This window comes from Leuciscus leuciscus (genome assembly GCF_965113295.1).
Source record: "Leuciscus leuciscus genome assembly, chromosome: 10".
NCBI classification, from domain to species: Eukaryota; Metazoa; Chordata; class Actinopteri; order Cypriniformes; family Leuciscidae; genus Leuciscus; species Leuciscus leuciscus.
Window position 1 is genome coordinate 23,552,661 of NC_138734.1, and position 26,793 is coordinate 23,579,453.

At 40.0% G+C, this 26,793-nt stretch overlaps 2 protein-coding genes and 1 long non-coding RNA gene across 5 annotated transcripts; 1 reads left to right on the forward strand and 2 right to left on the reverse strand.

Moving 5' to 3' along the window:
- The first annotated feature begins 457 nt into the window (after positions 1-457).
- On the forward strand, positions 458-6,468 carry LOC309507259 (uncharacterized protein). The gene is made up of 13 exons (XM_082181403.1): positions 458-471; positions 616-691; positions 785-1,044; positions 1,290-1,394; positions 1,488-1,558; positions 3,080-3,174; positions 3,663-3,866; positions 4,107-4,193; positions 4,938-5,197; positions 5,314-5,442; positions 5,609-5,749; positions 5,857-5,986; positions 6,078-6,468. Exons 1-13 carry the CDS (start codon positions 466-468, stop codon positions 6,305-6,307), a joined length of 1,794 nt encoding a protein of 597 aa, XP_082037529.1. The 5' UTR covers positions 458-465; the 3' UTR covers positions 6,308-6,468.
- A 6-nt stretch (positions 6,469-6,474) lies between these two features.
- Positions 6,475-10,021, reverse strand: LOC309507260 (uncharacterized protein). Of its 3 annotated transcripts, none has more exons than XM_082181405.1 (8): positions 9,145-10,021; positions 8,223-8,896; positions 8,064-8,109; positions 7,898-7,989; positions 7,591-7,701; positions 7,227-7,494; positions 6,976-7,033; positions 6,543-6,815 (listed from the first exon to the last, which is right to left on the reverse strand). In XM_082181405.1, exons 1-8 carry the CDS (start codon positions 9,178-9,180, stop codon positions 6,793-6,795), a joined length of 1,308 nt encoding a protein of 435 aa, XP_082037531.1. In that variant the 5' UTR covers positions 9,181-10,021; the 3' UTR covers positions 6,543-6,792. The 3 variants fall into 3 exon arrangements, with proteins under 3 accessions (XP_082037530.1, XP_082037531.1, XP_082037532.1); XM_082181406.1 differs by having other exon boundaries at positions 6,976-7,062; XM_082181404.1 differs by lacking the exon at positions 6,976-7,033 and having other exon boundaries at positions 6,475-6,815.
- Positions 10,022-14,343: 4,322 nt separating this feature from the next.
- Positions 14,344-18,347, reverse strand: LOC309508600. Its single transcript, XR_014209592.1, has 3 exons — positions 17,131-18,347; positions 16,373-16,532; positions 14,344-16,289 (listed from the first exon to the last, which is right to left on the reverse strand). It is a non-coding gene; the product is annotated as an uncharacterized lncRNA (long non-coding RNA).
- Positions 18,348-26,793: the final 8,446 nt, after the last annotated feature.

Sequence of the window (26,793 nt, forward strand, 5' to 3'; positions counted from 1 at the left end):
ACTCCCTCTATTACCCCCTCTATTATTCCCTCTATTACCCCCTCTATTACTCTCTCTACCAGCACTGATGCATCTGCCAGAGTCAACCAGGCTTTAAAGAGGTAGAATTATTATATTAACACATTATTTAATGGTTTGTTTTGTACATTTTTGACAAAGTTTTGTATCATATTTTAATTATAATGTAATATTACTCATTCTCTGAACTGAATGCAACTTCATACTTTTGAATGCTGTTATTAACTTGCATTTTCTTAGACAGTTTCCAAATATGTTTAGTGCAAAAACCGACGCAAAGAGAGGCAAAGGTCGCATTCCAAAGACGGTGCCTATCAAGTGCACAGACCTCACAGTCTGTGTTCTGCCATCGCCAACAACCCTAACCCCGAAGCCTACAGTAGAGCTGGAACTGGCACAGGCAGGGTTGGGGAAAAGGGTAGTGACAATTGAGAGGACTGCAAACATATGGATGTAAGTGGTTATATGTCTGATTATTTGGTATATTTGAATGCTTTTAGTATTCAAAAAGCTATATGGAATGTTGACATTTGTTCTATTACCTGGTGTAAATTTGAAATCTTATGTTTAACTTTTGAATGAATGATCTATTTATAGATAGTAACAATTATGGAGGAAGAGTTCCCCAAACTTCAACCACTACAGGGACGGTGGATGTTTTATAAAGCAACTGGTAAATATGGGGATTTAGAAGTTTGAAGAGCTCAGTTAACTAATGATCATCTATCAATTTGGATCCATTCATTAAATACAAATTCTGTTGCAGGAGGAAGTGGCCAGAGAAGAATGACTCTCATCTCCATGGACACAGAGGGTTACTCTGGTCGGCAAATTCGGTCTGTCTCGAACTGTGGAAAAAATGTCCTTTTTTTGGTGCCCCTTCAGGAGGAGATGGACACTCAGCCTCTTCCCTACAATTCAGCAGAATTTGCAAAGATGCCAAAGGTGCCCTGTGTCACCTGCAACACCACCATGCCACTGCAAATGTTGGCTTTGCATGCCGAGGAGTGCAAACTAAATTCCAATGTGAGTTTTTTACACATCTGCACCAATTGTGAGTTTTGTATAGCCATATTGTCACAGCAGCAAAATACGTTTTTTATTTACGTTACACACAATTTGGTTTTTATTTAAATAAATATATTCGATCCACAATGACTGTATGTGTACATATTGTGAAACATGTTCACACCAATGACAATAACTTTAACTAATAACTTTAACTAAATGTAACTAATGTAACAGAGGTTAATATAATTTTGAAATGACAGGAGAAGATTGATCTTGTCATTGTGGAGGATGGTAATGACAACTTAGAGGAGGAGGTCACAAATATTGCTGCAGGTGCCAGAGATGTTTCCGAAGACAGCCTTGCGGTAATGCTTATTTCTCAAATTTGATTGCATTTAAAACAAGACTTACTTTCCTGCTAACTTTTACAATTTGTATACATTTTCTTGTCATTACAGATGTGCCCTATATGCCAAAAGGAGTTGCCATTGTCTGTATTACCTTATCATGGCAGTTTATGTGCTGAGAGGTATAAGTTGTGTTTTTAAAATTAACTTTGATATTTGCTTGGCACTAAAATCTTATTATAAGGATTTATGCAGTCAAGACCGTGGTTTCACAGACAAGGCTTAAGGTGGTCCCAGACTTAAAGACAACTGTTTTAACTAAAAGCGTATCTTAAAGGGATAGTTCACTTTAAAATGAAAATTCTGTCATTATTTACTCATCCTCATGTTGTTTCAAACCTGTATGAATTTCTTTCTTCTGCTGAACACAAAGGAAGATATTTTGAAGAATCTCGGTAAACAAACAGTTAACTGGAGCCATTGACTTCCATAGTAAGAAAAAACTTGAGGGTGAGTAAATGATGACAGAATTTTAATTTTAAAGTGAACTATCCATTTAAAATATGTCAGTGCCATACTTTAAATATGTCAAGTAATGTGTTTTTTTCTAAGGCATTTTTATAAAAGCTACTTAAATGTCCTAATTGAACTAAGGCCTAATCCTGGCTTAATCTAAATTCTGTCTGTGAAACCAGGGGCTTATACCATGAAGCCGGTTTAGGTGGCTAGCCAGCTGTGTTTCAGTTTAGTGTCCACCAACCCTGGGTTTTAGGTACTAGTATGAAAGTAGCTTGGCTTTAATAGGAGTTTGTCGCCATGGTATCTTACGCTGCATGGCTAACCTGCTCATGGGCAGGTTATGTTCTGGATTTGAGGTCTCAGACAGAAGTTTGACCAATCAGCTGTGGGCAAAGTGACACATCTGATGCGATAAAGTCACTCCACCTGTTTCTGCTCCAAACTAAAGGTCACTACACAGCAATTGATTTTTAAAGACAAAATCCTGTGGCTTATAGTAATGCAAATTTAGAATAATACATTTGTATCGTTTAAATATTATTTAAGTAATTATTATACCGTTAATCAATCAGGTACAATTTTTGTTCATATATTATTATTATGCAGAGTTTAAATTAATACATATATAAAGGTCATATAAATACGCTTTAGAATCAATAGATGAAGCTATAAAATGACTACATGTTCAGTTCTCTCTATACCTTTATCAACTGTATAAACTAACTTCACAAATTTTACTTGCACTGATATACAGTAGCGAGACTTTTACTTTTAGTCATCCTCTTATAGACAGCTGTTTTCTTCTTGCTGTGTAAATGTGTTCAAATTCTTAATATTTTAATTATTTTATTTAATGTGTGAATCGCGCTGCTTCTCTTGCGAGAAATGAATCGCAGTTTCACTCTTTCCCAGCATGCGATTGGCTGTTCGGTAGTTTGTTCAACTAGCATCATGGTACAGGCCCCAGGTCAATATGTATACTATGTTAGGCTATACTTGACATTACAAACAATAAAAGGCATGAATTCAGTTGTTATGAAGGCTTCTATGACCCATAGTTCTAAATGCTTGTGAGATGGATGGAGTAGGATTGTGCAGAGCACAACAACATAAACATTAAATTCTTTACAACTGCATCAGTGTTATTTGTAAGTTAAATGTTTTGTATTTTCCTTTGGTCTAAGATCATTCAGTACAAGTGTTTTTGAAGATGACATGGAGCAGCCAGGGCCATCGTCTGGAGGTCATTTATCCCGTATTTCAGGACCAGCAACAGAAGGTGAATTATACAATTGTGAATGTCTACAGTTATGGTCATACATTTGTGAGGTAATTAATAATTACATTTTATTGAATGGTATTTTATGATGTACATAAGTGAAAATTGTTGTATGCATTTGCAACACTGTTGTAAATTAAATGTAAAAATGTTTAAAAATGCATAAAATGAAAAGTTCTGAGACTATTACAGATTGAGGTCATCTCAATGCTACTACGCTCATACAATTCGAATCAAATGGAACTTGATCTTACATAAAACTTTAACTTTATTTTGACTAAAACCTGTATACATTTTATGACTCTTGTTCTTTATAGGGGCACATACTCAAAAATAGGATGAATGTATGGCTTGACTACATATGATATGCAATATCTCATGGGCTCCAACTATAATTATCCAACTACTTATCCAACTATAAGTCATTGTCTATTTAGTTTGATAAATTATTTTTAATGGTTCTAATTATTTTCTTTCTTTTTTTTTAGAATGGAAAACAGTGGAGAACCCTCAGGAGGCTGTACAGCTCTTCTTTGAGCATTTGCGTGAAGGAGGTAAAAGGCAGCCAACCCTTTTTCTGACACTGGATTCCAGGGATACTGATGAGGAACGGGACAGGTCCCTCATTTCATTTTACAAACAACAACGTGAAAAGAACCAGTGGGCTGCTCCATTTAACTGTCACATTCAAGGTATCAAGTTGATGATGATGTTTCTAAAACATATTAGTCAAATAAACAATTTACATCTCTAACACAGATATGATAAAAATATAAGATTTAATTTTATAATAATTGATAGCAATAGCATTGATACATGATGCTGAACCTGTACTGTAGGGAATAAGTCTGCATAAACCAGTAAAACTTAATCTATGATTATTATTTATTAATGGAACACTAATTCTTCTTTGAATATTTGGTGTTTTGTAGGAGACGCTGCAATTGGCATTGGAGTGACTAGACATATCCTGTCAACAGCAATTGCTAAATTAAAGCATGGATTTAAACTGAACTATGGTATGAAATATTGCTAATGCAGTTTTCACATAATTTAGCAAATTTACAGGACTATACATCAAGTTAAGTGAAGAAGTACATTTATTTAACAGCCATTTTAGGGTCCTCATAGAGAGTTATGTTTTTTGGCAAGCTGTATTTTTTGTTGTTGTTGATGGCCTGAACTGTCTAAGGGCCTGAACAATGTCTAGTAAACAGAAAATCTAATTTACCTTTAATACGAATCAAGATGTATCTAGCATTGCTATATGAATCAGACACAACATTATCTAGCAATCTATGTTTCTCAATCCAGCTTTAAAACTGGTAACACCTTACAATAACGTTTCTTTAGTTAACATTAGTTCAGTTAATTCCAACATTTACTAATACATTATTAAAATCAAAAGTTGTACTAACTATACTGATGTAGTACTCGAGTCCGGTCTCGAGACCGATTTCTGCTTTCTCGGACTCGACTCGGACTTGTTCCTTCAAAGACTCGGTCTTGACTCGGACTCGGCATAGGCGGTCTCATCCCCATCACTACTAACATTAAAAAGATTAATAAATATTGTAAGAAATGTATAGCTCATGGGTATTTCATTTTAGTTAATACATCAACTAATGTTTACAAATGAAACCTTATTTTAAAGGGTTGCTGTAAAAAATCTCAAAATAAAATTTAAGTTTTGAAAAAAAAAAATATATATTTTCAAGCTTGTTATGGTGAGTAATTTTCTAATTGCAATGTATTCTTATCAGGAAATGCAGCAGAGACCACTCTGTTTGAGGGGGAAATAGACCACCTTTTGCCCTCTGCATCAGCTGTACTTGTTGAGAGTGAACTTTTTGTGATGGCTGGAAGAATGATTGGCCACTCGTTAATCAATCAAGGTCCTGCTTTGTCAGGCCTAAGCCTGGCAATAGTTCATTCTTTGACAGGGGGCACAAAGGACACAGCTACCACAAATCTCTGTTTAGAGGACTGCCCAGACATTGAACAAAGGGAGACGATTCGTCTAGTGAGTAAAGAAAATTAACCTGGTCTTTCAACAGTGTTTTGTGGTTTCTGATGAAATGCAGACATCTAAAAAATAGCTGCTAATTCTGTGCACTAAATAATGCTTGTATTTTATAGCTGCTGAAAGATGAATGGACTGAGGATGAGACTTCACAAGTATCCAACCTTTGTTTGGAGTTTTACTTTGCAGTGCCAAACAAGAGGAGCAACAAGATGCTGCTCTTCCAACAGCTTCTCACTCATGCTGTAATATATTCTGTGTCCTCCTTTTTTGTCCTCAACAAAACTACAAAGTTAACAAACTTCATCAAAGAATCTTCTAGTTTATTATACATATTCATACTACTTATGATTGTTTTTTATATTATATTATTATTTGTATAATACTGGTTATTATTATCTTAATTTACAGGTCCTTGGCCGAGTCGGTGCTCAGCTAAAACAATTAAAAAAGGGGTTGAAGGACACTGGAGTCTGGCCACTTATCAGCTGTAGACCAGATGTGTTACCCCTGCTGTTCCCAAGAGAAAGTGAAGCTGAAATCACACCTGAGGTAAATTGTCAAAATGTGCAGAATTATAAATTCACTTAAAAAAAATATTTGTTTTGGACTTTGGTAGCATGACTTGAACACTGAATTCATATTTTTTGGAATTACAGATGATCCTGCAAGCCATCCAGTGGCCCCAACCACATCATACAGAAGACAGCGACGACAGCGATGCTGACGACATACAGCCTGAGAAACTTAATCTCGTTACAGGCCTTTTGAGAACCTTTGTTGAACATGGTAAATTTTTGTCTAATAAATAAAATATTATTTTTTCCTGTTATATGTGACCATTAAACAATAACTTATTTCTATCTCTTTTTTGTCTTAGCATCACCCAGCAACCTGAGGAAACTTCTCAAATTCTGGGTTGGATGGGAAGTAGTGCCACGCACCCTCACGCTGGAAGTAGTTCAGTCCAGTGGACCAAACCATTTACCAAAGGCATACACTTGTCAAGAGCGCATTCGCCTGCCAGATCACTATACCTCCCTCTCAGCTCTCACAGCTGACATGATGGTATGTCTGCAGTCTGTGGACAGTGGTTTTGGCCTTGTGTAGATGTTTATAAATTTCTTAAATCTTTTTTTTGATAATGTTGCTTGTCTATTAAATATGGCAATGTTAAAATAATATAATAATGTTTAATTTGGGCCGTTCACCCATTTTTGTGTTTTACATTTTGTAGTTTAATGAGATAGACTTAATGTTCAATGTGATATGGTCAATAAAAATCTTATCCAAAAACTCAGTTGTTTATTTGAATTGATTAAATTACATCTTAGGGTAAAAAAAATAGAATGTTTAGAAAAATCACCTTAAAAGCATTTCTTTTAAAAACATGCAACACTATCTAATTTTCAGCTAGCAAATTCTCAACATATTGAACTGTATTCAAATAAATGTCCATGCCATTGGACGCAGAGGGTTGTAGAGGATTAATATGTTCTCTCAGCATCTCCACTTGTTCAGGAGTTAGAGGGCTGTCGAACCGGGGAACATTCACCACAGTGTGTTGATCCACAATATACCCACTTTCCTCCCAGTCAATGTAAGGAATGTTCATCTCCTGAAATAAAACAACAGGGAAAGATTCACTGTTTTATTACGAAAGACTAATATTGGTTAATTCAATTACAGTGTTACAATCATCTTGAAAATCAACTTGGTCTGTAATATTTGGATTAAAGGCATAGTTCAACCAAAAATTAAAATTGTCATTTACTTACCCTCAAGTTGTTCAGTTGTTCCAAACCTGTATGAGTTTCTTAGTATAGTATTTCCTTCCTATTATGAAAGTCAAAGGGTGCCATCAACTGTGTGGTTACAAAAATTCTTTAAAATATCTTCTTTTTGGTTCAACAAAAGAAAAACTTGTACAGGTTTGGAACAACTTGAGGGTGAGTAAATGACTACATTTAAATTTCTGTGTAACCTATCCCTGTAAAATGATATTTTCTTTGTATAACTGCTTCAGTACCTCTGGGTTGTCAATGGGATTTTCCATCTGACCAACCACCCACAGTTGGTTTGGTGAGAGGTTTTGCTCTGTCCTCAATGGGTGGTTGTCCCATCCCTCACGAAACACATTGAGGTTTGCTTGCAGTCGGGGCAAAAATACATAATGGCAGCAAAACAGGTGAAGAGTGCTGCTCAAATCCAGCATGTCCTGTTCCTCTAGTGTGTGCAAGATTTGGTAGAACACGCTGGTGACTCCCATCCAGAGATCACGCCAGAGTCTCTCTACTCTTAATATTAAAAAGACAAATTTCAAAAAAGAATTACATTACAAGTATTTTAAGTAGTAAAAGACATTTAAACAATCTTAGATGAATCTATCTTGCCTCTGATTGTGCACACTTTTGCCTGCTATAAAGCAGTTACTCTCTGTCCCACGTACAGAAAACATCAGACGAGCCACGCCAACATTCTCTCCTCCCTGATCAGCTCGCACTCTAAACAAGAATATAACATACATAATGAAGAACCAACATTTTTTGTCAATATATCATCAAATGAATATTTATAAAATGCAATTATGTCAAATGTATTAATTGTACATTGTTTTTTAACTTGTTAGTCTATAGGGAGTTTTTTTTTTTTTTTTTTACAGTACGCAATAAAAAATGATAATTTTTTTTATAGTTTTACTTCAGTGGGTATCCAAATTCCTCAACAGCCTGACTGAAGAAAGCTAGGGTTGTGTCAGATCGGTTGTTGTCTGCAGCTCCCAGGTACATTATCTATACAAAAGACAAGCATTTTAAGCACACATATCCAGTATATACTGTACTTTTAGATAAAAATGTGTGCTCACCTTGCGTGAAAAACCATCGATCCCAGCAAAGATCACTAAATTGTACCTGTAGAAAAATGCAATGCTTTTGAACTGTAAACTCTTGAATAATGTTGGAAATATTAAAACAGTCTATTGTAGAGCATAGTACATTTATTGTTTAATACATTCTCAAGTTACCTGATGAGTTTATGGTTTGTGTCTATATGTACTAAGTACTTTGGGCATGGCACTGAGTATGTTCTTCTGATTACACATCCCAACTGATTCATTCTTGAGAGAATCCCAAGACTATCCACACGGTGCATTGATGCTTTTACTCTGTTCCACTGCAGATGATGACCTTGCGCCTTAAGTGTCCCTTTAACCAATCTGTAGCCTGCATGTGGCATTCTTTCTTTGACTTGGGAAACAAGTCCATCAAGTTCTGCATCAGTGCAGGTACTGTACAGTCCCCTAACTGATAGATTGTTTTCGGCCATCCTCCTAAAGAGTGTAGCCCGGGAAACACCCAGCAAATTTGAAATCGTTGTAACAGGGAGTCCAATCTCCAGAAGATAGGCAATGTGATCTGTAGGCACCACAATCCTTGGACGCCTACTTGAACTTTGTCTTTCCACCTGAACAACTGATTGTGAAATTTGAGTGTGTCTGTGAATCTGGATTGCATTATGGAGTTCAGTTAATCTTTCTGTCACATCCTGAGACAGATGAACATGCTGTGCCACAGCATCAAGAAATACTACTTCCTGCCTACATACAAAATCCAAATAATCAATGTCAATTTGAGGTTGCTGAAGAGCATGTGTAACCCGTGCAAGTAATCTCTCCAGAATGTGGTCATGTAGTAATTCCTAAAGAGAAATGGAATAAAGAAACATGGAAAAATTATGAATGATTAAAATAAACCATGTTTTACATACGGTACATGTAAAAATGTATAGAACGGAGTTAACATTAACTTCATTAAGATTAAACTACGATGCTGGTGATGACGGAATTTGCGTAGGCTAACGTTACTTGACTAACGGGAAACCCAGCATTCTAGTCATGTTCTGGTTAGATTTGTCATCCAGTTATGTAGTTAAAATTTGTTACTTACCCAACCAGCTTGTTGGTTTAAAATGGTATTATCCATGTTTTAATTTTTTTTCGGGAGAATGCGAACAATGTCCATTGTCACCCACCGGTTGTCAAACTAGGGCAGCCCAGCTCGGTAATTCTGCGACTGCCATCTAGTGGTAGCTGCTTGCCTTGCCTTTCAGTTGCGTGTGGATCTTCAGTGCTGAAAACTGCGGAAAGTAAGTCTCAAAATCCAAATGAACCGAACAGGATCGACTCGAACAAGGAATCAATAAATGCAGGCGTGTCGCCTGGTCCAGAAATCCACGGATTCCTTTTTGCACGCGGAAATGGTCACACGTTAATACAAAGTAGAACATTTATACTCACAAACATGACTTTATTTGTACAAATTGATGCCCATGTATGCAATTCTTAATTCTACATACACCGGTTGAAAAGCATTTGTTTCATTGTATAGTGACACGCATTTACGAATCGTGTTCACGTTAATGAATAGCACTGCATGTTCGTTAGTTGTGTGTGTGTGTGTGGGTGGGTGGAATGCTGTAAACTGCGAAAAGGAAGTCTCAAAATCCAAATGAACCGAACACGATCGATTCGAACAAGATGTCAATTAATGCACGCGTGTCTTCTGATCCACAAATGCACGGATTCATTTTTGAATGAGCGATTTTTGATTTATTAATGGATAACAGAACATGTTTATTCGCAAACGTGGCTGTATTTGTACTAATTGCTGCACACTCATTCAATCCCGAATTCCACAGATTCAAATTAAATGGCATTTGTTTGTGGTTAGTAAAATACATTCACAAAATGTATCTAGTACATGGATAATTGTGTGTGCATGTATTAATCATAATGAGACTATAATCATCCCATACACACACACCTGGACACAGTATGAATGACCACGGGACTTCACTTCAGCAGCAAAATGGACATGATAACACCACTCCGCCACAACAACCTCTGCTCACGGACACAATCTCAGCTGAGCCCTGCACACAGAGCTCACCACAGATAGCCATATCAGAACTGCTTGAAGATTCAGCACCCAAGGACGACTTCCTGGAAAACAGCCAGGGAAGCCAGGACAGCATATTACAGCCTCCTATAACACCAGAGCAACAGCCCCTTTCACCAGACACTCTCTCCCTCTCCCCTGCAACGCCACTACTGTGCTTCTCACAGAGAATGGAAGAACTGGTGCATGCTGGAACCAGACTATCCCACTCTTTTGCTGCAAGCCCCCAGATACCAACTAAAAAAAGACAGGCACCACTACCACCAAAGCCTGCGGGCCCAGCTCGCCCTCCCCCTCCTCCTGTGAGAGCTCTTCGGCCTCTGCCACAACGCCAGGGCCCACACCCTCCTCCTTCTGCTCGAGGTGAACCAAAAACAACTGCTCAAAGCTCTCAGTGATATGTGTCGGGTCCCCGTTTTGATAACAGTAACTTTCTCAAATGTTTACAAAACAAGCGGGAACCCAGTGTGCCTGTATCTTTCTCTATTGCTGTTCTATTACATGATAGAAAGTCTAAGGCCTTCAATAGCCGTACAGCAAACCCAACTAATCTGGTGCCTATTACACGTCAAACTAATATTGCTGTGGGGAAAAGTAAGTCTGTTAAGTTAGCTCTTTTAAACATTCGCTCACTTAAAAATAAATCACTTCTAGTCAACGACTTAATAACCACAAACAACCTGGATTTTATGCTTCTAAATGAAACCTGGCTAGAAGCCAGCTGCAGTGCAACAATCCTCAATGAAACAGCCCCTCCTAACTTTACTTTTATGAGTGTCTGCAGAGCTGTTAAGAGAGGTGGGGGTCTAGCTGCTCTTTTTAAAGATATCTATCAATGTAAGCAAATATCATTTGGGAATTACTTGTCTTTCGAATATCTGGGTATTGTGTTAAAAGGTGCTCCACGCATTTTACTTTTCATTATTTACAGGCCTCCAAAATACTCTCCAGCCTTTGCTGAGGACTTTACAGAACTGTTATCAACAATTACCTCAGAGTTTGACTGTTTTGCCATTGCTGGAGATTTTAACATCCATATAGATAATGCAGAAAATAATATGGCAAAAGAAATCAAAACTGTTTTAAAAACTTTTGATCTGACTCAGCATGTACATGGACCCACACACAATCGTGGACACACTTTAGATTTACTTATCAGTAAGGGTCTAAACATTTCATCGATTGTTATTAAGGATGTAGCACTGTCTGATCATTTCTGTATTTTCTTTGATATATTGATCTCTCCTGCCACTGAAGCCAGATCTGTGTCTGTCAAGAAGAGATGCTTAAATGAGAACACTAGTGTACTATTTATGAAGGCTATATCTTTAACACCAAGCATATCTGCTGACTCTGTTGATTTTCTCCTTGATTCTTTTAACTCAAAAGTTAAAGGTGTAATTGATGATATTGCTCCTGTGAAAGTCAGGAAGAAGAGTGGCAGACAAAAGGCACCTTGGAGAAACTCAACAGCAGTGCAAAATATGAAAAGACAATGCAGAAAAGCAGAGCGCATGTGGCGGAAGACAAAACTTGTAGTCCATTATAACATCTACAAAGACAGCCTTCATGCTTTCAATATGGAACTAGGCAAAGCTAGACAGACTTTCTTCTCAAATATTATAAACAGTAATTTAAACAACACACGCACTCTTTTTGCTACTGTAGAGAGACTGACAAACCCCCCAAGCCAGATTCCCAGTGAAATGCTCTCAGACAGCAAGTGCAGTGAGTTTGCTTCCTTCTTCTCTGACAAAATCAATAATATCAGAAAGGTGATCAGCACATCCTTTAATTGCGCTGGGGTCAGACAGATCAAACCACCTGAGAAAGTAGTTACTATGTCTGATTTCAAAGAAATTGATGGCAAAATTTTGGAAGAAACCGTACAGCACCTTAAAACATCAACCTGCGCTCTTGACACACTTCCCACATCTTTTTTCAAAAGTGTGTTAAACAGTTTAGAAGCAGATCTTCTAGAAGTGGTAAATGCTTCACTTCTCTCTGGGAGTTTTCCAAACTCCCTAAAAACTGCAGTTGTCAAGCCCCTCCTGAAAAAGAGCAATCTGGATAAGACCATATTAAGCAACTATAGACCAATCTCAAATCTTCCTTTCATAGGTAAGATCATTGAAAAAGTTGTCTTCAATCAGCTGAACAAATTCTTATGCTCGAATGGATACTTTGACAATTTTCAATCTGGTTTCCGACCGCACCACAGCACAGAGACAGCGCTCATAAAGATAATAAACGATATTCGCTTAAATACTGACTCAGGCAAATTATCAGTGCTGGTACTACTCGACCTCAGTGCTGCATTTGACACTGTCGATCACAACATACTTCTGGACAGGCTGGAAAACTGGGTGGGGCTTTCTGGGATAGTCCTAAAATGGTTCAGGTCATACTTAGATGGGAGAGGTTATTATGTGAGTATAGGAGACCATAAGTCTGAGTGGACATCCATGACATGCGGAGTCCCTCAAGGCTCAATTCTTGCGCCACTCCTGTTCAACCTGTATATGCTCCCAATGAGCCAAATAATGAGAAATAACCAAATTGCTTACCACAGCTATGCAGACGACACACAGCTCTACTTAGCCCTATCGCCCAACGATTATAGCCCCATTGACTCCCTGTGCCAATGCATTGATGAAGTCAACAGTTGGATGTGTCAAAACTTTCTTCAGTTAAACAAAGACAAAACTGAAGTCATTGCGTTTGGAAACAAAGATGAAGTTCTCAAGGTGAACGCATACCTTCACTCTAGGGGTCAAACAACCAAAAATCAAGTCAGGAATCTTGGAGTGACACTAGAGTCAGAGCTTAGTTTCAGTAGTCATGTCAAAGCAATAACTAAATCAGCATACTATCATCTGAAAAATATTGCAAGAATTAGATGCTTTGTTTCCAGACAAGACTTAGAGAAACTTGTGCATGCTTTCATCACCAGCAGGGTGGATTATTGTAATGGACTCCTCACTGGCCTTCCCAAAAAGACCATCAGACAGTTGCAGCTCATACAGAACGCTGCCGCCAGGATTCTGAGCAGAACCAGAAAATATGAACATATCACACCAGTCCTCAGGTCTTTACACTGGCTCCCAGTTAAACTTAGGATTGATTTTAAAGTATTATTACTGGTATATAAATCATTCAATGGCCTAGGACCTCAATACATTGCAGATATGCTCACTGAATATAAACCCAACAGATCACTCAGATCATTAGGATCATATCAGCTTGAAATACCAAGGGTTCACTCTAAGCATGGCGAGTCTGCTTTTAGCTATTATGCCAGCCGCAGCTGGAACCAGCTTCCAGAGGAGATCAGATGTGCTCCTACTGTAGTCACATTCAAATCCAGACTCAAAACACATCTGTTTAACTATGCATTTACTGAATGAGCACTGTGCCAATGTTCGTCCGACTGTTTGTACTGTATTTTATTTTTTATTTTTCTAAACTGTTTTAATTATTCTTATTTCTTTTTATTATTTTAATTTCTTCTATGTAAAGCACTTTGAATTGCCATTGTGTATGAAATGTGCTATATAAATAAACTTGCCTTGCCTTGCCTTGCCTTGTTATTTTTACACTCACACAACCAAAGTCACAAGTTTTTGCCAAAGGGGAAACATTAATTTAGCCAAAGAACAGAACATCTTAGTACATTGTGTTAGAATTGTTAGACCTAAAAGGGAAAGTAAGGTTTATATGTTAGAATTGTTAGAATCATGGTTAGTTTAAAAGATAGTTTGCTATCTTATCTATTAAAAATCCATCACAGCAGCATATATATTGAAAATAGCAGAGGCCTAAAACAGACCCTTGCGTCACCCCATAATTTACTGATATTGACGATGAAGCCTTGGTCAGAAGCTAGAAGTAATTTGTCATTTTAATGAGAACAGTGCTATGATGCGGCCTGAATGCTGACTGAATTTTGTTCCTGTCAAGAAGGAGTACAATTGAGCAGACAACTTTTACAAGTATTTTAGACATAAATGGAAGATTTGAAATGGGTCTGTAATTTGCCAATATATTTGGATCTATTTGTGGTTTCTTAATTAGAGGCTTAATAACGGCCAGCTTGAAGGGTCTTTGGACATGACTCAGAGTAAGAGACGAGTTAATAATGTTGAGAAGGGGCTCTTCTGCTACAGGTAACCTGCAAACAAGCCTGCACTGGCCCTTTACGGGCCCACTTAGGGCTAGCCTAAGGGCCCCCAGCGGGCTGCCAGCGCAGGGCCCATGAGAATTTGCTCATTGGCAAAACGTTGGCCCCTTAGCGCTGGCCCTGCACGGGCAGCCCTCACTTAGCCCCCAGGAAGCCCTCACTAAGCCCACACCAGGCCCGCACTATTAATCTACAACAATAAATCTGTTTCACTATAAATACTTTCCAGCTACTACTAAAAACAATTATTCTATACATCTGAAATGGATGCAGTTAACCACTTAACTAATGTCTTTATTGTCAAAAATGTACAGTAGTCAAAGGGATTTCAAATTAATGTATTTATTAATTAAAACATATAAAACATTCAATTCAGGTTAATACAGGTTAAAGGATTAGTTCACCTCAAAATGAACATTTCCTGATAATTCTCTCACCCCAATGCCATCCAAGATGTTCATGTCTTTCTTTCTTCAGTGGAACAGAAATTAAGCTTTTTGAGGAAAACATTTCAGGATTTTCTCCACACAATTGGCTTCAACGACAACCAGAATGTTGAAGTTCAAATCAATGCCATTTTAAAGGGCTCTGAAGTGCTTCAAAGGGGGCTCTGCACGATCCCAGCTGAGAAATGGCGTCTTATCTGGCGAAACGGTCAGTCATTTTCAACAAAAAAAAATTAATAATATACTTTTTAACCACAATTGTTCGTCTTGTGCTGGTCTGCGATGCACCACGTATTATGTCATCACGTTGGAAAGGTCACAAGTCACGTCATCTTTCTAAGTTATTTGTCTGTGTACTCCGGTTCAAAAAGGTAGGGAAGGGCGAAAAATTCCATCTCATTTTCTCTTCCAACTTCAAAATCGTCCGATATCTTTGTTTTAATTTATTATTATTTTCTTCTTTTTTTTCGTGACCTTTTCAACGTGATGACGTAATACGTGGTGCATCGCAGACCAGCACAAGACGAACAATTGTGGTTAAAAAGTATATATATATATATATATATATTATTTAATTTTTTTTTGAAAATGACTGACCGTTTCACCAGATAAGACCCCATTTCTCAGCTGGGATCGTGCAGAGCCCTTTGAAGCGGCATTGATTTGAACTTCAACATTCTGGTTGCCATTGAAGCCAATTGTGTGGAGAAAAATCCTGAAATGTTTTCCTCAAAATTAAACTTAATTTCTTTTCCACTGAAGAAAGAAAGACATGAACATCTTGGATGGCATTGGGGTGAGAGAATTATAGGAAATGTTCATTTTGAGGTGAACTAATCCTTTAATAAAGCTAATTTAACACTCTGAAAGGGACTAAAAATTCTCTATACAAATATCAAATTAATTCAAATAAACATAAAAATAAAAAATACCAAATTATTACTTTGAGCTTTGCCAATGAATAATTAGCACATTAAAGTCCAACTGAAATCAAAATTGTCCCTATTTACTTTGTTAGCGCATATTACTAGTCTTATGGTGAACAATTAATCCGTGCAAGTTAAAACACAGAAAATCAAAGTTTTTTAATCAAAGTCTGAAAAGTTACTTCTGGTCTGGAATGGCGTCCCTTCTCTGATGACGTAGGTTTGACGGCTTGGTTTGGGAAACGCTTAACCACTCCCCTCAAACCGTTAGTCTGTAATGAGCGAGAGATGGAGAGGAGGAGCGCTAGAGTAAAACCCTGCCCTCTGTTCAATATTCCGTTTCACTGGGAAATACGTCACAGCACTGGAGAAAAGTCGTTTGCAACTTCCGGTTCACGCGGACTTTAAACATTTTCAGCAAAGGTCACTCTTCCCCCGAGGTCTCTTGACCAGTCAGCAGATGGTGGTAGCGCTCCTTTCGTCCACCCGCTCTGTCTCTTGAATTCCGCAGCCACACCTTTATTTCACTCTCAATTTCAGAATCAGGAGGACTTGGCTGAAAGGGACCTTTTCTTACAGCCTCTGAAAAGCAAATAGGCATGAAACAACACCGTGTGTGGGAAGTTAATAATATATGCCATTTCTAATACCACATGCTAGCTTACCTGTTACAACCCTCCTTAGCCTCAGGTTCTGAAATGGTCTCTTTTCGTTTGAGCCATTCCAGTTCAATTGAGTGGCTAAAGAATGGCCAATCAATGTTGTCAGTATTCTCCTAGCTGCAACTTGGACATTACACCCACCGATGGTTCCTAGATAGGCAGTCTAACAGGAAGGAAAATACACAAATTATAAAGTAATAATAAACATGTGTAGTGTATTTTAACAAAAACTGGAGTATGTCAGAAAATAAAATGAATAATAAAAAATATTTATAGAAGATTTACGCATTTTTAATCATTCAGTTTGGGAAAAAGTACGCATTATAGCGATTATTTGTTCAAAAAATTTTCTATGTTCTATGCAAAATGTTCTATTAAAGAAAAGATAGAAAATAAATATTTGTGTGTGCTGTAAATTGGTTAGAAAAAATGAAATCAGAATCGGCTAAAATTGGTATCGGCAGGTCAAACTGAATGAAAAACCGGAAATCAAAATCGGCCTAGAAAGTTGTAATCTGTGCATCTACTAATGAAACAATAAAATCCACAGACAATACATTACAGACAAAATCCTAATATTATTAGGTAATGCAAGGCCTAGCCTAATAAGAAAGAAATGGATACTAACATTGGGTTTTTCTTTCAAGAACCAATTCTCAATGAATAACCATCATTACAAGATGTAGCCACAAAGAGTAAAAAAATACTTTTGCTTCCAAGGCTAGAGAGGAGTAAGCCTTTTTACAGTCTACTAAACATACCTGCTGATAGAGAGTGCCTCACAGGAAGGGGGAAGGCTGCAAGTGATGGACGGCTTGCAGGTGGAAGGTGGCTCTCAGGTGAAAGTTGACTCACTGGTTGAAGGTGGCTCGCTGGTTGAAAGTGACTTGCTGGTGGAAGGCGACTCGCTGGTGGAAGGCGACTCGCTGGTGAAAGTTGACTCACTGGTTGAAGGTGGCTCGCTGGTTGAAGGTGGCTCGCTGGTGGAAGGCGACTCGCTGGTGGAAGGCGACTCGCTGGTGGAAGGCGACTCGCTGGTGGAAGGCGACTCGCTGGTGGAAGGCGACTCGCTGGTGAAAGTTGACTCACTGGTTGAAGGTGGCTCGCTGGTTGAAAGTGACTTGCTGGTGGAAGGCGACTCGCTGGTGGAAGGTGGCTTGGAGACAGAGTAACCAGAGAGTTATGACCAGAAGGTGGCAAACCCATGGGTGGTGGTGGAACTGGTGGCTGGTGTACGACTGCAGCTGTGACCGTTTGTGGCTGTCTCTGCCGTTTCAGTGGAGCAGGGTCAGGCTCGAAATCAATGTAGCGTTTTGTAGGTCTGCACAAAATGAGGAGAAACAATCCAAGAATGCATTTTAACACGCATAAACAGCTGGCTAATACTAAATAACTGGCTCATACTATTTTAGATATAGTAATAGTTTGCTTTCAGGATCTTGCCCACAACATTTATAACTAAGAATGCACCAGTACTATAATTTATGTTTAATATTTAACCTAATTTGCATAAATGTAGTAGACAGTAAAGCAATAGAACAACACTTACTGTCTTGACCGCTGACTGCGATCTAGTTCTTCAGGTTCACTGGCTACAATTAAACTTGTTTCTGCCATTTTGGCTTTATATCTTGCCTTTTCATAATCCACTGTAAGAAACCAAATAAATGTCAATAGGTCTTTCATCTATTCACATTTTCCTTGACACCTTTCATGCAATGCTCAGTTTAAGTTATTTACAATTATGGGAGAAAAAAAAAATCTACCTGCTGTGCCCAAAACACAGATTTCATGCGCTTTCCAAGTCTCTCCAGGAACTTCATGCATCAACAAAGCTGCCTTGTGTTTACCAGGGTCAGTATAAGGTGGCCATAGAGTTATGGAAGAGTCATCATTAAGCCATTTGCTGCTCACAATCCCAACTGAGTAATCAGGGAACTCCACAATGTTGTACAGGGCCATCTCGCTGGTGGAGGGTGGCTCGCTGGTGGAAGACATTTACATATACAAAAACAGAAAGAAGAATTTTTTTTTGACAAAACTCTACTCCCAACTGACATGGTTTTGAAGCTATTTCTTATCCATTTTTTGGCCTTCAAATGTCTTAAAAACCCTCCAACTACCTCAAATTTGGGACCTCTATAATTATAAAACCCTGGCTACACATTATACAAATGAAATCATCAAGTTATTTTGAAGAATGTGGGAAACCAGACAGATACTAGTCACTGTGGACCAGCAAATGTTTTTTCTACATTGGAAGTCAATGGGGACCAGCAAATGTTTGATTACCAACATTCTTCAAAATATCTTATTTTGTGTTCTGCACAATAAAGAAATTAATAAAGGTTTGAAACAACATTTCAGTGAGTAAATAATAACATTTGACATTTTTGGGTGAACTATCCCTTTAAGGACAAGCGGCAGCATGTTTAATATTAGGTTTAATGAATACTGTCATTCTGACCTGTATGCTCTATAAACAGCCACGCATCCAGTTTTCTCTCAAATGTTTTCTGCTAAAATGGCGTTCCCTTTCAAGGCGGTCACTTCGACATTACGTCACTGACGTATATGGGAACTCCCTTCCTTCTCCGTTTTCACTGAAATCTTATAGGCTAACGCCAGCTGGAGACAGCTGGCCAATTGACGCGAAACATGCAAATGCTGACTGGACCGCGGGCAGTATAAATAGCATGGGCGCGACAATTACGTCAGAATCTCTTTCTTCACGCTAGAAGTCTTATCTGAAGTCATCGTGGAAGTTGCAATAGAGGTTACTCACCATGTTTCCTCCCCGCATCCGATGGCTGCTACATGCCAGATATGTGCGGGTCCTATTGACTCGCTCTACCCTAACAAGGATCAACCGAGGCCGCACTCGCGGACGACAGGCAATGTGCCGGACAGTGCGCGCCCTCAGGGGAATAAACCCGGGCATCAGCGGGGATGAGGCCCACTGCCGCCAGCAGGCCGCTGGTGGGCCCTCTCCTGCCCAAAGACGAGTTAGCGCTGCCCGTCGCCACTCCGGTCCTTTTCGCGTGCTCGCTAGAAGGACTCGACGCGATAGGCTCTGTGGAGGATACTTAGCCCGGTATCTCAGCCAGGCTACTTCAAGAAAGACTCCGTCTTCCACGACGTCCTATGGATAGTCACGCGCAAAGACGCGCGTCTAGAGGGATGAGGCAAAGGCCATGGCTCCGTGTCTAAAAGGCGCAAAGTGCGGATGCTATGAGTCTCTTGACGCCCCAATCTGACAAAAGTGCACAACCGCAATTCGGTGAGTGTTTACCCCTTCTAACGTTAGTCAGTCTTGACTACGGGGTTGCGCAGTCGTTACCGCTTATGCTGTTGACGCTGGGCCAACGTAACATTACATATTGATGTGCTTACAGCTTATGTTGTCAGGCTGCCCTGTATCCTTCAGTGCAACTGGCCATTCTGATTTAACTACGTATTCACAGTTGTTGTCGCTACGCCACTGACGCTGTGTTTATGTACACACTGCACACTGATATGTGCTATGATTTGTGCCGTTATATTGCCCTGTATCCTTCAGTGCAACTGGCCATTCTGATTTAACTACGTATTCACAGTTGTTGTCGCTACGCCACTGACGCTGTGTTTATGTACACACTGCACACCGATATGTGCTATGATTTGTGCCGTTATATTGCCCTGTATCCTTCAGTGCAACTGGCCATTCTGATTTAACTACGTATTCACAGTTGTTGTCGCTACGCCACTGACGCTGTGTTTATGTGCACACTGCACACTGATATGTGCTATGATTTGTGCCGTTATATTGCCCTGTATCCTTCAGTGCAACTGGCCATTCTGATTTAACTACGTATTCACAGTTGTTGTCACTACGCCACTGACGCTGTGTTTATGTACACACTGCACACTGATATGTGCTATGATTTGTGCCGTTATATTGCCCTGTATCCTTCAGTGCAACTGGCCATTCTGATTAACTACGTATTCACAGTTGTTGTCGCTACGCCACTGACGCTGTGTTTATGTACACACTGCACACTGATATGTGCTATGATTTGTGCCGTTATATTGCCCTGTATCCTTCAGTGCAAATGGCCATTCTGATTTAACTACGTATTCACAGTTGTTGTCGCTACGCCACTGACGCTGTGTTTATGTACACACTGCACACTGATATGTGCTATGATTTGTGCCGTTATATTGCCCTGTTTCCTTCAGTGCAAATGGCTATTCTGATTACCACGTATTCACAGTTGTTGTGCGATGCCACTGACGCTGTGTTTATGTACCTGATTGTGTGTATTATGCTTATGCCACGATATTGCCCTGTTTCCTGCAGTGCAACTGGCTATTCTGATTACTACGTATTCACAGTTGTTGCGCGATGCAACTGACGCTGCGTTACGTACACACTACACACTGTTATGTGTATGATTTATGCCACTTATATTGCCCTGTATTTTCAGTGCAAATGGCTATTCTGATTACTACGCAGTACGTATTCACAGTTGCTGCGCGATGCAACTTGCGCTGTGTTACGTACACACTACACACTGATATGTGTATGAATTTTGCCGTTGTATATTGCCCTGTATCCTTCAGTGCAAATGGCTATTCTGATTACTACGCAGTACGTATTCACAGTTGTCGTGCGACGCAACTGACGCTGTGTTTACGTACACACTACACACTGTTATGTGTATGAATTTTGCCGTTGTATATTGCCCTGTTCCTTCAGTGCAAATGGCTATTCTGATTACTACGTATTCACAGTTGTTGCGCGATGCAACTGACGCTGTGTTACGTACACTCCGCACTCTGTTATGTGTAATGATTTATGCCATTATATATTGCCCTGTGTCATTCAGTGCAAATGGCTATTCTGATTACTACGCAGTGCGTATTCACAGTTGTCGTGCGATGCAACTGACGCTGCGTTACGTACACACTACACACTGATATGTGTATGAATTTTGCCGTTGTATATTGCCCTGTATCCTTCAGTGCAAATGGCTATTCTGATTACTACGTATTCACAGTTGTTGTGCGATGCAACTAACGCTGTGTTACGTACTCTGTTATGTGTAATGATTTATGGTGCTATGCTATTATGGGGATATTATCTAACTGCGTATATTCACAGTTGTTGTCGCTACGGCCACTAGCACTGTGTTTATGTATATTCAGTTATGTGTTGGTTTGCACTTCTGTGCATCGGCTTAGAACATTGGCTATGTTCTACAAGGGAGTGTCAGTTCCTCGTGACCCCCTTACTAGCCTATCATCCCCAAGCTGTGAAACCTTCTTGTGTGTCCGCTGCTGGGTCCATAGTTGAGCAAGACACTTACACTATCAAGTGTTGGGAGCTCTCTTGAGATGGCCTTAACACAGATTGATCCCTGCCCGCCTTATCTGCTGAGCCGTCAGCCTCGCATGATGCCGATGCTCAGAGTGCTGTTGGCCCTGTAAGGGCTTTGCGGATGTACGTGGATCACTAGGCAGCAGTCTGACCAGCTGTTTGTGTGCTTGATGGATGGTACTAGGGACGTGCTGTTTATACTGAGACTTTCTCACTGAATTCGACGCTTTCAATGTTGGCTATGCCTATGGGATTTAGGTATGCTGGCTGTCTTCTCAGAACACGTTCGCCAGGGTTTCAAGTTTGATGCACTGCCTATAGCGTCGTGGGTTCGGTGAGTTTTATTAATGTACTCATGAACTGTTACCACCAGCTGTGCAGTAGTCTGCATTATGCAGAGTTACCATTGCTGCTAACTCTGTGTTATGACTATAATGTTACATAGCTGTTTCCGCATTACGCAGTAGTTTTCAGTTCCTGTTAACTCTGTGTATGGCTATAAGGTTATGCAGCTGTCACCGCTATTGCCGTCGACACTGTGTTAACTCTTGTGCTCGAGTGCTTATGGTGTTGTGCTGCCCTCTCCAGTGCAGTCTTCGCTTCATTGCATTGGATATGCAACTTGGTAAGGTCGGAGCAGACGTTCTTGGTCTAGTTTCGCCTATCAGTTTCGAGTGCTCCTAGCGGCGCTGCTGGCTTAGAACTGTTGTCTCTCGTGGGAGTGTAGCTTGACCCCGTTCTGGGCTTATCTTCACTGCGCTCACGGCGGGATTCTATACAGTTCCCATATACGTCAGTGACGTAATGTCGAAGTGACCGCCTTGAAAGGGAACGTCTCCGGTTACTATCGTAACCTCGGTTCCCTGAGAGGCGGGAACGAGACATTACGTCAGCCGCCGTGCTCGCCGTTTGATCAGCTGTGCTAGCGTTCAGTCTTGATTCTGACGTAATTGTCGCGCCCATGCTATTTATACTGCCCGCGGTCCAGTCAGCATTTGCATGTTTCGCGTCAATTGGCCAGCTGTCTCCAGCTGGCGTTAGCCTATAAGATTTCAGTGAAAACGGAGAAGGAAGGGAGTTCCCATATACGTCAGTGACGTAATGTCTCGTTCCCGCCTCTCAGGGAACCGAGGTTACGATAGTAACCGGAGACGTTTTTCGGGGACTAATATAGGTTAAGGCCGCGCCCCCTTGGCGGGCTCTGACGTGTAATGGCGTGATGCTAGCTCATTGGCGCACACGTCAGAGGCGCCCGCGCCATTGGATGTGCAGTTGCCGCAGTGCCACAGCACGGCCAATGAGTGAGCCAGACACTGACTCACTGTGCTAGCTAGCTGTGCTGTGCAGCTGCAAAAATGCGTTTTACATTATTATTTATAGGCTTCTGTAAATCGAGGAAAAGGAGTTTCCCCGCTGCAATACTCGTTCCCTACTCTCAGGGAACTGAGGCTACGATAGTAACCGAGTAGATTTCTCTCAAATGTTTACTTTCTCTTTAGACATAACGTTATCAAATAACCAACTGAATGCACTGTAGCACCATATTTTTTTCAAAAGCAGATCGTGGAGCCATTTTAATCGTCCACGATCAAACATCGTGTGCTCAGAGCACAGCCGTTAGACGAACGTTATAACTTAAGAACTTTTTTCCTTATACTTTAGCAGTTTACTGTGACAATCTGACGTGGTAACATACAGAATATGGTAAACGGGGTGAACAGGACAATATTTAGCCTATATAGCTGCTAAGCTAACTAACGTTAGTTGGCCAATTGTCAACATTACTCCGTTGTCGTTAGACAAAAACATATGGTCTGGATTAAAAAAAAAACAATAGGTACCAAAATACAATCCTAGCAGAACACACACACTATGGCAAATATTTACTGTTAACGATAATACTCAATTTACAATTAAAACTCACCTCAGAGTCCGGAGAATTCCACTGTGAAGGCAGAAACAACCGTTAGGAAGGCGGCAGGGCGGCAAGTGACGACTGCAGTGCAGCCTGTAGCGCGATGACGTTGATTAATCAAATACGTAGTTGATGTTCGACGCATGCGCGGAATTACTTATTTAATGTAATTTAATCTGTAATGCCGAGTTAAGGATAGACAAATAGATACTTAAATAGATATTTCATTAGACAAATTATATTAATTATTATTAATTATTAAATGCAGGAAGGTTTCTTCAAGCATCTCGGAGACTTCCGCAGTTCTTCTGGATTTAGTTTGTCTCAATTTTTTTCTGTTTAATCACAGACGGACTCGATGATGGTGAGATCAGATCATCCTGGCTGTTGTCAGACTCCTTGTGGATACAGAAATCTCACTGGATTATTACAATTAATGGCAAAAAGAATGTTTGGAAATGTAAACTGATATTTCCCACTGACACGCTACAGCAAAAGATATAAATGACTTAAAACCATTTTTTTTTTTTTTTGCACAGTACTGTGCAATATATATATATATAAAATATTATATAAAAATATATATAAAAATATTTAAACTGGATATATATATATATATATATATATATATGTGTGTGTGTGTGTGTGTGTGTATGTATGTATATGTATATATAATGCTATATATTAAATGCTATATATATATCCAGTAAAAATAATTTTAGTCTATATAAACTCAGCAAAAAAAGAAACGTCCTCTGACTTTCAACTGTTTTTACTTTCAGTAAAATTAATGTGTGTAAATATTTGTATGAACACTAAATGAGTCAACACCATAAGACATAAACTAAAAATGTTTCACAGACATGTGACTAACAGAAATAGAATAATGTGTCCCTGAATGAAGGGAGGCTCAAAATCAAAAGTACCAGTCAGTATCTGGTGTGGCCACCAGCTGCTTGAAGTACTGCAGTGCATCTCCTCCACATGGACTGGACCAGATTTGTCAGTTCTTGCTGTGAGATGTTACCCCACTCTTCCACCAAGGCACTTGCAAGTTCCTGGACATTTATGGGGGGAATGGCCCTAGCCCTCACCCTGCGATCCAACAGGTCCCAGACGTGCTCAATGGGATTGAGATCCGGGCTCTTCGCTGGCCATGGCAGAACACTGACATTGCTGTCATGCAGAAACTCACGCACAGAACGAGCAGTATGGCTGGTGGCATTGTCCTGCTGGAGGATCATGTCCGGATGAGCATGCATAAAGGGTACCACATGAGGGAGGAGGATGTCTTCCCTGTACCGCAAGGCATTGAGATTGCCTGCAATGACCACAAGCTCAGTCCGATGGTGATGTGATATACCGCCCCAGACCATGACGGACCCCCCACCTCCAAATCGATCCCGCTCCAGGGTACAGGCCTCGGTGTAACGCTCATTCCTTCGACGATAAACACGAATCCGTCCATCACCCCTGGTGAGACAAAACCGTGACTCATCAGTGAAGAGCACTTTTTGCCACTCCTGTCTGGTCCAGCGAAGGTGGGTTTGTGCCCATAGGCGGCGTTGTTGCTGGTGATGTCTGGTAAGGACCTGCCTTACAACAGGCCTACAAGCCCTCAGTCCAGCCTTTCTCAGCCTATTGCGGACAGTCTGAGCACTGATGGAGGGATTGTGTGTTCCTGGTGTGACTCGGGCAGTTGTTGTGGCCATCCTGTACCTGTCACGCAGGTGTGATATTCGGATGTACCGATCCTGTGCAGGTGTTGTTACACGTGGTCTTCCACTGCAAGGATGATCAGCTGTCCTTCCTGTCTCCCTGTAGCGCTGTCTTAGGCGTCTCACAGTGCGGACATGGCAATTTATTGCCCTAGCCACATCAGCAGTCCTCATGCCTCCCTGCAGCATGCCTAATGCACGTTCACGCAGATGAGCAGGGACCCTGGGCATCTTTCTTTGGGTGTTTTTCACAGTCGGTAGACAAGTCTCTTTAGTGTCCTGCGTTTTTAGAACTGTGACCTTAAATGCCTACTCTCTGTAAGCTGTTAAGGTCTTAATGACCATTCCACAGGTGCATGTTAATTAATTGATTATGGTTAATTGAACATGCATAGAAAACATTGTTTAAACCCTTTACAATGAAGATCTGTAAAGTTATTTGGATTTTTACAACATTATTGTTGAAATACACAGTCCTGAAAAAGGGACGTTTCTTTTTTTGCTGAGTTTAGATATATCCAGTTTAAATATATTTTTTTTAAAGTAAGATTTGTTCTTAGAGTTTTTAAGGGATCATGCGTTGTCTTGTAGACACAATCCAATGCAAATAATGGATTTTTTCTTTTTATTCCTTCTGAGCAGAGTTATAAATGGAAGGTCTTATTGAATTTCACATTCAATTTTAAAAAGCAGCCAAAACTTAATGAAAGTGGGCTACCTAAACAAAACCTGCATGGGCCCAAAGGTACAAAAGCTGCTCTGGGCCCGAACGGGCTGGCCCACAATGGGCCATCATGGGCTTAATGTGGGCAGCCCGCTAGTGTGGGCTGCTCACAGATAGCCCGCGGTGAGCCCAAAGCTGTGGGCCTCGCCTGGGCAAGCCCGCACTGGGCCTGTTTAGATTTGGTGTGGGCTGGCCCTAGCCCACTGTGCCCGCAAAAAGCCAGCATGGGCCCCGCAGGGGCTCCACATGATTCTAAAGACCTCTAAATGTGTTTGTTTCCATTTGCGATGTAGGTTATGAGTTTCTCTCTTGAGAGTGTGAGTAATACTGTTGTGGCATGGTGCAGTACTTCTCTTTAACCTTTTTTAATCTGAAGGGTGCAACAGTTTCTAATGTACTACATAAAATAGTGCCCATAATGCTAGTCATTTCATCAAATTCATTTGTGTGTTTGGGTAAACTGAGCAACAGAGACGGATTAGGCAGATTATTTGTGAATCTATATTTAGTGGTTGGGATAATTGTTCTACCTGGTTGACGCGGCGAGGTATGGCAAATGTCAACAGTACGCACGTTACAAGGTAGTAATCAGTGACATCATCACTTTGTGGTAGAATATCTATCCGTTAGATTAAATCTAGTGTATGATAAGCGGGTCCTGTGATGTTTTGCTTTTATTTATTTATTTATTTATGTACTGCCGTTTAA